The 14328-nt window shown below is 45.7% G+C and overlaps 1 protein-coding gene across 1 annotated transcript in view; it reads left to right on the top strand.

Moving 5' to 3' along the window:
• The first annotated feature begins 4383 nt into the window (after positions 1–4383).
• The window catches only part of LOC147123393 (granzyme K-like), a 43872-nt gene continuing 33927 nt past the window's right edge, over positions 4384–14328 (top strand). The window contains exons 1-2 of the mRNA XM_085972278.1: positions 4384–4453; positions 13691–13835. Coding sequence (XP_085828404.1) covers positions 4396–4453; positions 13691–13835 — 203 coding nt within the window. The 5' untranslated portion in view covers positions 4384–4395. The remainder of the gene's footprint in view (positions 4454–13690; positions 13836–14328) is intronic.

Genomic DNA, 14328 nt, shown 5'->3' with positions numbered 1-14328 from the left:
CGATGAGTCTGTCTTGGCCTTGAGTTCATCAAGAATTTCCTGCAGCCTTTGGACTTCTTGCTCATGTTCAACCTTTAGTTGTTCATATGCTTCTACTGAAACTAGCTTTTCGGAGGCTGCCGAGTTAACCCCCTCCAGAATTGTAGCCTGGGCCTGTCCATACTGTTCTTTCAACTTCTCACACTCTGCTTGTAAGGAGTCGTAGAGAAGAACTAGAATAAAATCCTGGCTCCCTGAAGATTCCTCTTCCTTTGGTTCATTCTGTAAATATTCTAGTTCCTGAACAGCATCAGGGGAATGTGATTGGTATTTGACCACGATGGCTCTATGGTCGCTCTCTGCTTGAGCTAGCTGTCTCTGTAGTCTTTCCAGGTTCCCCCATTCGGTGTCCCAGAACTTTTCCATATTTTTCATCTCCTGTACGAGACGGTCACTCAACTGTTCTAATTGTTGTCGTACTTTGACATAAGTTTGCGTCCGAGCTCGGTGTTCTTCCTTCATGGATGAATCCTTTGCTTGAACAGGCTCAGAATTCTCTGTCAACCTGGAGTTCTGCTCTGCAGCTTTATTCTTCTTGGTACCATAAGTCCTTCTGCATGTCTTCGTTTTCTTTCCCATCGTCGGCAAGTCCCTTTTAGCCTTGTCTTCCATTTCCGACTTGGTCTTATCATCATCCATTTCAGAATCTGAGCTAATAGCTTGCACCGAGTCCTCCCTCATTATGGCTTTTAGGTAATGCCATTCCATGTCTATTTTCTTAATCCACTCCCGTCCTAGAAGTGGTGGTCCTCCCTCAGATAATACATACAAGTTCATTCTTGGGTGTTCTTTACCCCTATCTCTCACCTTGACTCTTATTTTCCCCACGGGGTATACGTTATGCCCCGTGTATGTCTGTAATACGAACTTGGTATTTCTTAAAGGTATGTGAGAGAATAGCCGGTGGTAGTCCCTTCGGTTGATGACTGATAGAGCTGATCCAGTGTCCAGCTCCATTCTTACTTGGACTCCAGCTATTTTTAGTATGACCCAGATGGCCTGTAGATCCGTTTCTTTACCCACATTGTGGATTCTCAGACTACCCAGCTCCTGGTTGTTTGGGTCTGAGTCTGAATTCTGTTCGTCTGAACTCTTCTCAGCCACCTTGTGTACCTTGTTGTACTTTTCTGGTGGTGGCTTCCTTTGATTATTGGTCTTTTTTCCCGGACCGGCATACCTTCGCGATGTGACCCAGTTTGCCACACTTCCTACACTCTTGGTTCTTAAACCAGCATTGATTCTGGTCATGCGTTGTCTTCCCACAACGGTAGCATTTTGTTGTGCTTGAAGTAATTTGGTCCACCCTGAGTGCCGCCGCCTTTAGTTGCATTTCCGCCGTTCCTTTCGCTGCGGCTTCGTGCGATGCAGCTATAAGGACAGCCCTGTCCAGTGTGAGGTCGTTCTCTTCCAGTAGTCGCTTCTGCGTCCCTTCTTTGGACAATCCGCATACGAACTTGTCCCGCAGCGCTTCTGTCAGATTCCCTCCGAACTGGCAGTATTTCGCTAGCCTACGCAGTTCGACCAAGTATTCCGCATTGCTTTCGTCTTTCTTCTGCGTTCTTGCGTAGAATTTGAATCGTTCAGCCAGCATCAGCGGTGTGGGGTTCAAGTGGTCCTTCAGCACAGCCACAATCTCTTCGAAGGTCTGATCCGCTGGTTTATTTGGTGCTATTAGATGCTTCAAGAGCCCGTATGTTTTTGCCCCCATCGAGTTTAGCAATGTTATCGCCTTGTCATCTTCCTCTATTTTGCTGGCTTCGCAATAGATCTCTATGCGTTCCACGTACGTGGCCCAGTCTTCTATTTCAGAATTAAAGTCGTTAATATTCCCTCGCTTAGGCATCTTTCTTCCCTTGGGAGCAGCACCAGTATTTCTTTAAGTATTCTTATTTATTTGTTTGTTTCTAAGATGGCGGTTTTCCCGCGAAATCGGCGGTTTCCCGCTCTTTCCTTCTCTCCCCGCCCACTTCAATGGCGGTATGTCAATCAAGATGGCGGTTTTCCCGCGAAAATGGCGGTTTCCCGCTTCTGGCGTCTTCTCCGCCTAATGGCGGCTTCCCGCGTTTCTTCCCGGTGGAAGGGGTACGCTTCCCCCACAGCGGACAGGTTCAGCCGCTGGCTGGCTACCACACAGCTCCCCTTACTCGGCTATGTCTTTTCCTCCCGCCCGCACGGCTCTACCGGCGCTGGGTACACCCCGTTAACGGAGGACAGTTCAGCCGCTGGACTGGCTCTCGCGCAGTCTCTCTCTCCGTACCCGGCTCTGTCGCTCTCTCACCCGCACGTTCGGTGCTACCGGCCCTGGGTACCCCGTTGGTGGAGAACAGCTCAGCCGCTGGACTGGCTCTCGCGCAGTCTCTCACCCCGTTTTCGGCTGTGTCTCTCACCCACTCCCGCACGTTCAGTTTTGCCGGCTCTGAGTACCCCGTTGGTGGAGAACAGCTCAGCCGCTGGACTGGCTCCTCGCAGTCTCTCTCTCCGCACCCGGCTCTCACCCGCACAGTTCCCGTTCGCCTCCCCAGCCCTCTCGCAGACCGGTGTTTCCCTCCCCGGCTGCGGCTGGGTTTCTCTTCCCGCGCCTACTTGCAGGCTCAGCGCTTCGTGGCTGCGGTCGCTGCCCGGAGTTTTCCCGCCGATCGCGGTCCGGCTGTCACCCGACGCTGTTGGACCCGACTTTTGGCCGGCACAGCTCCCCCTCGACCGAGGTCGAGTGCTCTGCCCTTATCCTCCGGATACTTCTACACCTTCCCCTACTCACAGTCTCTTCGGCCGCCTTGTTTCTTGCTGGTCGGCTCACTCCGCACCGTGGCAGAAGGGTAGTCAGTGCCTGTTGCTGATACAGCTTTTGTTGTTAGTCTTCCTGCTTTCTGTTGTTGCAGCCTCGTGTTTTCTTTTGGTAGCACGATGAGGGTGGTTGTCTCTCTTCGACGCTCTTCGTTGCTTTTGGTAGTCTTGCCGCAGGGTACGATCGGACTCGTCGCCACTGTAAAGTCTGTGGGTTGTGCAGTTAATAAATACACAGACTTCAGAAGTAACAAACAAACAGGTCTTTACTATTCGAAGGTCCGGGCGAATCTGCTCCAGCAATCATGCCACAACACTTATATACTGGTGTGGTCACTATCGGTATTACAGTATACAGAAGCCAAACAAATAGTGCCACACCTAAAGTAGTTCCCTTAAAGGTGAACGGTTACATTCAATAGTTCCCTTAAAGATAGACGGGTACATACACTACAAAACCAAAATCTATCCCTCAACCAACATCACTAAGAACAGATTACTTGGCCATTTATTTCACTAGGACCTTGCTGTGTGCAAATTGGCTGCCATGTTTGCCTACATTACAACAGTGAATACACTTCAAAAATACTTCATTGGCTGTGAAGCACTTTAGGGCAAGCTGAGGTCATGCAAGCCATTATATGAATGCATGCTTGTTCTTATTTCTTACCAATACCCTGGAGTACTGTTGAACAACCTGGTTCAAGTATCAGACTGGCTGAGCTAAAGGAAATGGCACCTAAAGGATGAAACAGCAGGCACTAGGTGCAAAAGTTTGCAGCATGTCAGAATATTTTTGAGGAACCTTCCTGCCCATTTGTGCCTCAAAATTGCATCATTGGACCCAAATTTACATGTTAAAAGTAGTCTCCTGCCTGAAACAGGTGGCCACTCCGGCCGCCCACCTAAAGGCCCCAAGCGAGATGGAGAAGGCTGAAGTGCGGACTGTGCGGTAACAGGTCCGACACCATTTTCAGGCCACCACAGCCTGTTTACGCCGAGCAGTCAGTTGAAATCAGCCTCCATCTCCCTGTTCCATTCCTGCTGTGGGTAGATGTGATGGGGGAGCTGATCCGAGGTTGCTATTGTGTGCCTCTAGATGCTCAGCTCAAGCTGTGATTGGCAGAGGTCTGGAATGGCAGAGGCATGAGACCCAGGCAGGGCCGACTAACACTAGGAGAAAATTGAGCATTCACTTCAGTGGAGAATACATACCCTCAGCGAAGATTGAGAACTGTTGACTGTTCGCATCATTTTATTTAAATTTGACTTTTTATTATTATTTATTTAATTTTCCTCTTCTGTTAGTTTTTCTGCCTCATCATTTTTTTCCAACCATCTTCACTGCTCAAACTGTCATTCACATTCTTCACTGCTTTCTTCACAAATCGGGAATTTGTTTCTTTTAAGCACGTGTAATTTCTGAGAAGTTGCATCCATGACCCTCAAGAGTTACGGAAAGATGTCAGAGAACATATTAAACCAAACTGACTAAACCACATCCTCAGCCTTCATTATATATAGACAGAAGATGCATTAACTCAATGCTCACATCACAAATTGACTGCGACAATGATGTTTCAGGCTTTGTTCAGTTCTACGACGATTATTTTCTTCCTAACACCAGGCTGTAAGTACACCTATGTATTTTGAGCTGGCTTATATTGATAGGAATTATTAGTTTATATGTATGCGTGTTTGTACATTGGATGCACAGCAGCTTCCAATTAGATATATGAGATTAAAAAAGCGTAAACACTAGAAATCTGTAATAAAAAGGGGAATTTTGACTTTCTCTGATCGGCGTAACATGAAGGGGGGAGCAGTTAAAATGGAGCAGCTCTATTTCCCATTGTCTTTCCGCCGATGCTCCATTTTAATACCGTTGGTTTGGCAGTGGATGTAGTACCAGCTGGACTCCAATTTAATAAATGTAAGTTGTAAATGTAAATGTAAATGTACATGGAACCTTGAAAGTATTTTAAGCCACAGTGCCCCATCAAGTAGAGCAGCCAGGAAGCCAGCGACACCCTGAGGTAAGTTAGAAAACTTTCCTTAGTGGGGCCAGGAGGAGCAGGAGTTCTCGTCTGGGCCCCACAAGTAAAGTTAAGGCTTCTGCTGCCCCAGGCCCTCCCTCCCACCCCCACCCTGACCCCTCCTCTGCGCCGGCTGCGTGACCCCCGCATTACCTCTACATCCCGGACACATATTTTTGCGAGAAGGCTTCTCGTGGTTCTATCAGGCAGCTTCCGGGCAATCCGAATTTCATCCCTCCCTCCCCGCCAGCCAGCTGCCACTCCCACCCAAAACATGCAAGCAGTTGACCAGTCCCAAAGGGGGTCCAGTGGCAAAGGCACCGATCAACTGAACTGCTCCGTCCTGAATGATATCGAGCTTCTTGAGTATTGTTGCAACTGCACCCATCCAGGGGAGTGGTGAGTATTCCACCACGCTCCTGACTTTAGCCTTGTAGACGATGGAGAGGCTTTGAGAGGGTCAAATCTACTCCTTACTGTGTATGTGAAAAACATCACTGGAGCAAAGTGCCAGAAGACCCTTAGTAGCTGTAAACTGTACTCCAGCAAGAGTTTGAACCTTCAGGAGAGGTGGGAGGAAGAGAAAGAGATCTCTTTGGCTGAAATCCAAAAGGTCTAGGGACCAGTGTTGCGATATGAGTCAAATTATTGCAATTCTGTTGCAGTTTTTCCTTTTCTACAAGAACAGAGTTTGTGCCACACAAGATCCACCCATTTGTACCAGGTTTTAAGTAGCCTTACTAGTGGTCCTTAAAGGGAATGCTGAAGACCACTGGGAAACAGCCCCCCAGCTGTGAAAATGTCTATATTTTGTGGAGTCGGAAGGAGCAGGAGTGCTCCTCATGGCTCCACAAAATAATTGCCAGTCGCTGCCAGCTGAGGGCTCATCCCCTCTCAGGATTGTGTACTGCCCCCCGCCCACCTCCCTCCAGGGCCTACCTGAGAGCCACTGCTGGCCCAGTGCTCATCCCCTCTCAGGATCACCTCCCTCCAGGGCCTACCTGAGGGCCACTGCCGGCCCAGCGCTCGTCCCTGTCTTGTTTTGCACACTTTGTACAAAAATAATAAATTGCAGGACAACGGAGTATTACAGTTTAACTCTTTTATGAAGCATTAGGTCTGTGATCTCAATCATACAGCACAGTGGGGAAAAGATGGAGTTAGGACCCCTAGCCTGGGTCTTCCAAAACAATTGTAGTCCTTACAGATGCCTGCGGGCCAATGATAATTCAATATGCAAATGTTACAGTCCCCTCACAGGATCGCCTCCCTCCAGGGCCTACCTGAGGACCACTGCTGGCCCACTGCTCGTCCCCTCTCAGGATTGTGTACCGACCCCACCACCCCGCCCACCTCCCTCCAGGGCCTACCTGAGAGCCACTGTCGGCCCAGTGCTCGTCCCCTCTCAGGATTGTGTACCGACCACCGCCCCCCCCTCCCTTCAGGGCCTACTTGAGGGCCACTGCCAGCCCACTGCTCGTCCCCTCTCAGGATCGCCTCCCTCCAGGGCCTACCTGAGGGCCACTACTGGCCCAGGGCTCATCCCCTCTCAGGATTGTGTACCGACCGCACCCCCCCCCCACCTCCCTCCAGGGCCTAGCTGAGGGTCACTGCTGGCCCAGTGCTCGTCCCCTCTCATGATTGTGTACCGACCGATCCCCACCCCCCACCAACCTCCCTCCAGGGCCTACCTGAGGGCCACTGCCGGCCCAGTGCTCGATCCTCTCAGGATCGCCTCCCTCCAGGGCCTACATGAGAGCAACTGCCGGCCCAGTGCTCGTCCCCTCTCAGGGTCGTCTCCCTCCAGGACCTACCTGAGAGCCACTGCCAGCATTGCAGACAGCCCAAATTGCTGCAGAGAGAATCTGAGAGCTGCTTCCCAATGCCCGATTGGCGCCTGCAGCTCACCGCTGCTGTGGAGATGAGGTCCAGTGTCAAATTTCAGGCTCAAGTCCAATTTCTAGTCTTCAACGTCCACCAAGTATTTAAACAACTAGTGATTCTGATCAGAACCAATACATGTCATCACTTGTAGTATTCTCTATATCACAGTCAAACCTTGTAGAAGTGCCTTTTTTCTTAGCTCTGGGTAATGACTCAATACACTCTTGGATTTGTCAGACGGACAGGCCTTTTATTTCACTTCTTGCAAGGGGAATCAGCACCTCCACTCAAGGGATGAGGCTACTATTCCAATGATACAGCGTAAGCGTTCCATATTTATACAGTGTAACAAACAAGTTAGATTGACATTCCTTTGTTCCTCAATCAGGATACATTTTAGATTAATCATTAGGTCTTATGACATATTGACAGAAGGATCCTGGACACATAAGTCAATGGTTAAGATATAACAGGATATGAATCGTGTAACCAGAGGTCCTCCTTAATCTTAATCATGTATCTGGAGACTAGGTCTAACAAATTATTAAGTCACTGGTTACTTCAAAGGAACCCATTGTTTCACTTCTACATTCTCATTAGGTGGGCAGACATCTGTTCTTGGCTGTAATCCAGGTTCGTGCAATAGCTCTAGTTACACATCGACTCTTTACCTGTGTCAAGTCTGAAAACTTTTACTCAGCAAGCACTTGAAATTAACCCCTTATATCATGTCGATTTCCTCATTCCCCCCTTTTGTCCTTTCTAAGGACAATCTATTTCGCTAAGTTTAAGAAATTCCACATCAAAGGTTTCACCCTTAATATCCTCATATTCAGACATCATGGGTACTGGGGGAGTTGATGTTAATGAGGAAAGGACTTTTGTACACAATAATTTTAAACAACCAATCAATAAATTAATTAAAATTATAATCATCACAATTGCAATTAAGACTTCCAAAATTTGCTTTCCTAATGCTCCTCCCCATCCTGAAATCCAATCCCACATGGACCACTGTTCAGGTTGACGTAGTTTCTTTACGGCCTCCTTTATGTGGTTTACCAGGTTGGTGATATTTTCTGAGCTATCTGGAATATAGGTGCAACATTCAGTTCCTATGATTGCACATGTGCCCCCTTCTTTTGCCAACAAATAGTCCAGAGCCATGCGGTTTTGTAAGGCAACAGTGCGCAAAGCCACCATTTCTGCGTTCACATCACTAAGAGCATCAGCAGTATCATTGGCTATTTGTTCCAACACTGCTGCCATATTTATAGATTCTCTTGCTAACTTCCCTGTTCCATACCAGGGAAATGCTATAGCAAAGAACCTTTCAGTTTCTGTAATGGCTCGTTTTACTCGTGTCCCAGGGTGGCTATCCAAAGATGAAATATGATGTAATAGGGCACTACATATCCCAAGTAACATGACCCAGTCCAATTTTGTGGTAACCAAGTGTATGCTCTATGCCCACAGATGAAATAGGTGTTATTATAGGCTTCAAATTTGTTCCATATCTGGTGCATCATTCCTATTCCTTGTTCTCCTTCCCAGGTTTTTTGCTAGTCAAATTTTGTACTGTGGATAGGTTCCACCGTCCCCAATAGGGCCATTCGACTGCACCCGGTGGTTTAGTAGTAGTTTTAGTCAAAGTGTAGTTACATTTGCACTCACTCCATCCAACCATCAATCCTTCTCCATTGTCGTTTACCAGACAGACTTCTCCTTTTGTTTTATTTACGGTTCCCATTGACGTCACTAATAGACTCTCTGGATTCCTTCGATTATCATATTGGGGATGAAACCATCCTTCGAATTTCGTTAGGTTATATCCTGCTCCCTTCCACTCATCTTCTAGTTGTTCTGGATCTGTCTTATTAAGTTTTCTTTTCTGAGTGGCTAATGTTGAAATAAAGGGCTCTGTAACTGGATTGTTACAAAACATTGGCCTGGCCGTCAGGGCCAGTCCTCCCTTTGGATTACCACTACAGATAACTCCTTCATTCGCAATTCTTTCACTTGGTGACACAGTATCGGGGCATATAACCCATAGCTTATCAAGCTTCTGTCCACTATCTTCTTCTACTATCTTATTCTGCCTAATCCTAAGACTCGGGTTGATACGGGGGTACCTGCATAGTGTGATCCTGAAGCTGAACCTTCATAGTCTCGTTATAGCATCACTGTTTAAAAGTACACATTCTTCTATGCATGGTTTGCCCTTCAGGGGATCTGGGTAAATCAATATGGCAGTTTCAATTATCGTTAACAAAGGGAACAGTCTTATTAGAGTCCAAATCCAGTTCATCTTGGCAGTGTATCGTCTTCAACTGATGCCTTCTTACAATGGGATGCGTGTATCCATGTTGGTCGCTCCTTTACTTTCACAGCGGTGTTTGTGGTCAGGAGTACTTGGAAGGGTCCCTCAAATCTGGGTTGAAGGTTATTCTTTCGCTTAAAGATTTTTATGTAGACGTTATCTCCTGGCTCGAAAGTATGGCACTTTCCTTCAGTGGGGTTGACCTGGGCTTCCTTCACCTGTTGATGGAAACTAGAAATGCATTTGGTTAGTGCAATGCAATAACTCAACATATCTTCTTCCATTTTATGAATGTCCATTTGTTTAGCTGTTAAAGGTGCCGAAAAGGGCAATCTTTGTGGTCTTCCCATGATGATCTCGTGAGGCGACAATCCTGTAGTTCTGTTGGTAGCAGACTGCATTGTCATTAAAGCTATGGGTAACAGATCAACCCATTTAAGTCCAGTTTCTTTACACAGTTTTGCAAGCTTGTTTTTCAGCATCCCGTTATATCTTTCCACTAGTCCAGCCGACTGTGGATGATAACTGCAATGGAGGTGCTGGTTAATCTGTAAGGCTTTGCATAGTTCCTTAATCACTGTTCCTGTAAAATGGGACCCATTGTCACTTGACAGTTTTGCTGGTGTCCCAAAGCGAGGCACAATGTCCTTCAATAAACATTTAGCAACAGTAGTGGCGTCACTCTTTCTACAAGGAAACACTTCAATCCATCTTGAAAACATATCAACAATAACTAATACATATTTAAAGCTCATACACACAGGTAGTTCAATAAAATCCATTTGCAAGTGTACAAAAGGACCCATGGGGTTTGGATGGGATGCGGGCTGTACCTTCTTTATTTTTTTTTTCTGCATTCATGGTCTGGCAGTTGGTCAAATTTTCACAAATTTGTTTTGCCAATTTTGAGATTCCTGGTGCATACCAGGTCTTAAGGATATAGTCCGCCATCCCCCCTTTGCCCGCATGGGTGAATTTATGAACACATCGGGCAATTGGTGATAGTAATGATTTGGGTGCCACCATGCGGCCGTCATGATGAACCCATAAGCCGTCAGTGTTTTTAAAACAATGATTAACAACCCATTCCTTTACTTCATCAGAACTGGCCCTATCTTGATGGGTCAGCACATCATCTAAGGACGGGGGCTGCGGTATCTCTGGCTTTTCCCTAACAGGGAAGGCTGAAACTTGTCATTCAGTATTTGATATAGCTACTGTCTTAGCAGCACTATCTGCAGCAGCGTTTCCAAGCGCAACCTCGTCCAAATGCCCCGTGTGCGCTTGGCACTTAATAATTGCAATCTGTTTACGTCTCTGAATAGCTAGTAAAAGATTTTGCACTTCTTGTGCATTTTTAATCTGGGTTCCCGAGGAAGTCAGGTAACCGCGAATTTTCCAAATTTGTCATGCTCATGTCCAATAGTGGTCTGGTTATTTCTGAATAGTTCAATAGCCAGTCATTCCTAGAAAATGCTTCATTTCTCTTTTAGTTTTTGGCAACGATGTGTTGCAAACGACCTTTATTCTATCCGGCGTTAACTCCCTGTTTTAACAATGATTCCATCACTGGCTCAATTCCTTTTTCTGCTTTCTCTGACAATGGATACTGTGCAGCTGGATTAATTGTAACTTTATAGGGCTGTGCAGTCTAATAGTTAGGAGGTATTTTAAATTTAAAAACGGCTGATAATCTTGTCCTGTTTTGTCATAGCAGGCCGTGCAGTGCAATTTTGAATGCCATTTAGCAAATGATTGTAGCATTCATTTTGCACAGCAAGTCTCTTCCGCATAAATTCATAGAGACATCTCCTGATAACAGAAAGGAGTGTTCTTCCTCAAATTCTTCTACTTTTACTGTGAGGGGAGTCGATTGATTCAAGCATTGTAGTATTCCAGCCAATCCAGCTATCGGGGTCTTTTTCCCATTAATAGGCATTCCTTCAGAATATCCTTTCCCTAACACCAAAAAGGTTGCTCCTGTATCTACTAAAATGACATAGGTCTCCCAGCTATTTGCATTTTAATTTCAGGTTCGCTGCGTGAATTTAAAGAAACAACGGGCATTTGGTGGTCTGTGGCGCTTGGGGCTGCTGGTGTCAGTCAGTAATTCTGATCTCTATTTCTCCTAAATTCCTGTCCATTTGTAGGGTAACCTCCTGACTGGTCCGAAAAAGGGTTATGGACAGTGAAATTAGGACCTTTATTCTCTAACGGAGGTCCATTATTGGAGGTTTTGTTCTGACGATTTTTCGCAGGGCATTGGTTTGCCCAATGTCCGGGTTGTCCACAATTGTAACAATTACCAGATCGTCCATACCCTCTTACTCTACCACGTCTTCCTCTATATTCCCCTCTATTCATCCTTCTATAGTTACCTTGTTATCCTACCATAATAGAGGAGAAAGGTGTTTCTTCGGGGTAATTAAAAAAAAAAATTTCTTCTGACTCAACAAACATAGAGGCAGTCTTTTTATCTGGCTGTTCTCTATTTCTCTCTTGTCCGTTAAACATTCCTTGAGGCAAGTAATTCTTTCTATGTTAAATGAACCATCTGAGGGAAAGGGTCTAGTCTTATTTACAGTCCATTTGGACCAGTTCGGTAGGTGATCAATGGATGATTGACCACAGTTCTTTAACATAAAGGCTGCTGGCGTGCCTTTCTCGGGTGGCTTACTGGTGCTAGCACCCATTTTAGCAGCTTAAATGGTTCACTTAAAACAATCTAAACTCCCGTGACAATCCGTGATCTGCGTTGTACGCCCCTACAGATCAGATTAATAAACTATACATACGTATCAAAATTACAGTCACATCCAATCTTCTTGGTCTTTACTTCAAATCAGTGTCACAAAGTCCTTGACCATTTGTCACTCCGAGTGCCTTTAGAGTTTCGGCACCTACTTTATGGTCCCGGCCTTCACGTGGGGCATTTGCCCTCTTAATAACTGGCCTGAGGCTAGGCGACTGAAACTCAGCACTTCCCGACGGAATTTAGTCAACTGACTGCAACAAGGTTTTTTTTAAAATATTTACAACACATTAAGACATATCCTTATGCTTTAAAACTCGAGGGTTCTCAACCCTCGTGGAAGGTGTTTCTAACTGGGGAAAATACTGAATCCACAATAGCTTAGTGGATCATGTAAAAGACATCACTATTTTCTCAACCATACATTCCGCCGCGGGACTCACTTCCCCGGCTTGGGTCTTTTCCAACCCCTTCTGCAGTTTTTTTTTCAGCTTAAATATTTTAGTTAAAACATACAACAATTCCGTAACACTCTATGATCTGCGTGGGACGCCTCTACAGATCAGACATGACTAAACATGAATACATATAACAATAAACAATAAACAATACACTTGTTAAACAATAACCAAAGTGTTACTAAATCCCCAACCTATGCAGCCTTACTGGACAAAGTTGATTGATAATAACAAGTAGTTAAATACTCACTCTCATAAACATTAAACATTGACACTGTGTTTCAGACAATCGCCCACTCTTCTTCCCTCTACCTTACTCCCTTTAGCCAAATTTTTTAGCAAAAAGGGCCTTCAATTTGTCCCAACTAACTTCACCCACTCTCTCTCCTTCTACCCTACTCCCTTTATGGAACCTTGCTAGTTCAATTTCCAGTAAACCGCTAGCTCCTTAGTTAATCAAATTCCTGACTTAACCTTCTCTCTCTGGTACCTTTATACAGTCCTTTTCTGCACGATCCTGTTCGCGGGGCGTCAGCGCCTCATGGCTGGTCCTCTGTTCCGTTTCTGAAAGGGAAGCAGTCACAACGGCAGTTTAACCTCCGAACCTTGTGAGTCAATTACCCGATGGCAGTACTGTCCAATGGAATAAACAGACTATGCGCAGCTATGCTTCTGGCAGGAAAAGTCCCAAAAATGTGGCAAAACACCACCTTTGGCCGATGGGATTTTTCCTAACCGAGCAACGTACTCGGCGTCTGTTAACTTACCAATTGGTACAGCAAGCCATCTCGGTGGAACCTCCAAATTGTAGAAGTGCCTTCTTTCTTAGCTCTGGGTAATGACTCAATACACTCTTGGATTCGTCAGACGGACAGGCCTTTTATTTCACTTCTTGCAAGGGGAATCAGCACCTCCACTCAAGGGGTGAGGCTACTATTCCAATGATACAGCGTAAGCGTTCCATATTTATACAGTGTAACAAACAAGTTAGATTGACATTCCTTTGTTCCTCAATCAGGATACATTTTAGATTAATCATTAGGTCTTATGACATATTGACAGAAGGATCCTGGACACATAAGTCAATGGTTAAGATATAACAGGATATGAATCGTGTAACCAGAGGTCCTCCTTAATCTTAATCATGTATCTGGAGACTAGGTCTAACAAATTATTAAGTCACTGGTTACTTCAAAGGAACCCATTGTTTCACTTCTACATTCTCATTAGGTGGGCAGACATCTGTTCTTGGCTGTAATCCAGGTTCGTGCAATAGCTCTAGTTACACATCGACTCTTTACCTGTGTCAAGTCTGAAAACTTTTACTCAGCAAGCACTTGAAATTAACCCCTTATATCATGTCGATTTCCTCAACCTCAGCTCACAGGCAATATCCTCTCTCTATTTGCTTTTTAAGATGACTGCGTAGAAATCATTGGGGGTAAAGATGTTAGAGCTCATTCCAAACCTTACATGGCGTCAATCCAGCTTAATAAAAAGCATGTGTGTGGAGGAGTATTAATCAAGCCAGCATGGATATTGACTGCAGCACACTGCAATCTGTAAGTTACAATGTATGTAAGTATATAAACCATTTTTTGAGTAGTTTAATGTTTTGTATCTTTCCCTATGATGTCATCGCTCAAGGGGTACACAGCTTTGGTGGTTTACATCTTCTGCCTGGCAACCTATTGTTGGCATTTCTCATATGTCCTGAATTTCCTCATTGTCTTCAGCACTTACACTGTTGTTATGCTGTTATTGTCCGCATGCCCGATACGAGACTCCCAAAACAAGCACTCTACTCAGAGCTCTGGCATGGCAAGAGAGCCCCAGGTGGGCAGAGGAAACACTTCAAGGACACCCTCAAAGCCTCCTTGAAAAAGTGTAACATCCCCACCGACACCTGGGAATCCCTGGCCCAAGACCGCACAAAGTGGAGGAGAAGCATTCGGGAAGGCGCCGAACACCTCGAGTCTCTTCGCTGGGAACAAGCGGAAGCCAAGCGCAGGCAGCGCAAGGAGCACACGTCAACCCAAGCACCCCACCCACCCG

This window comes from Somniosus microcephalus, chromosome 2, assembly GCF_052327205.1.
Source record: "Somniosus microcephalus isolate GS21.2 chromosome 2, FLI_Smic_1.0, whole genome shotgun sequence".
Classification (NCBI taxonomy): Eukaryota; Metazoa; Chordata; class Chondrichthyes; order Squaliformes; family Somniosidae; genus Somniosus; species Somniosus microcephalus.
Note: the sequence above shows the minus strand (reverse complement) of the source record. Positions and strands in the feature narration are given on the sequence as shown.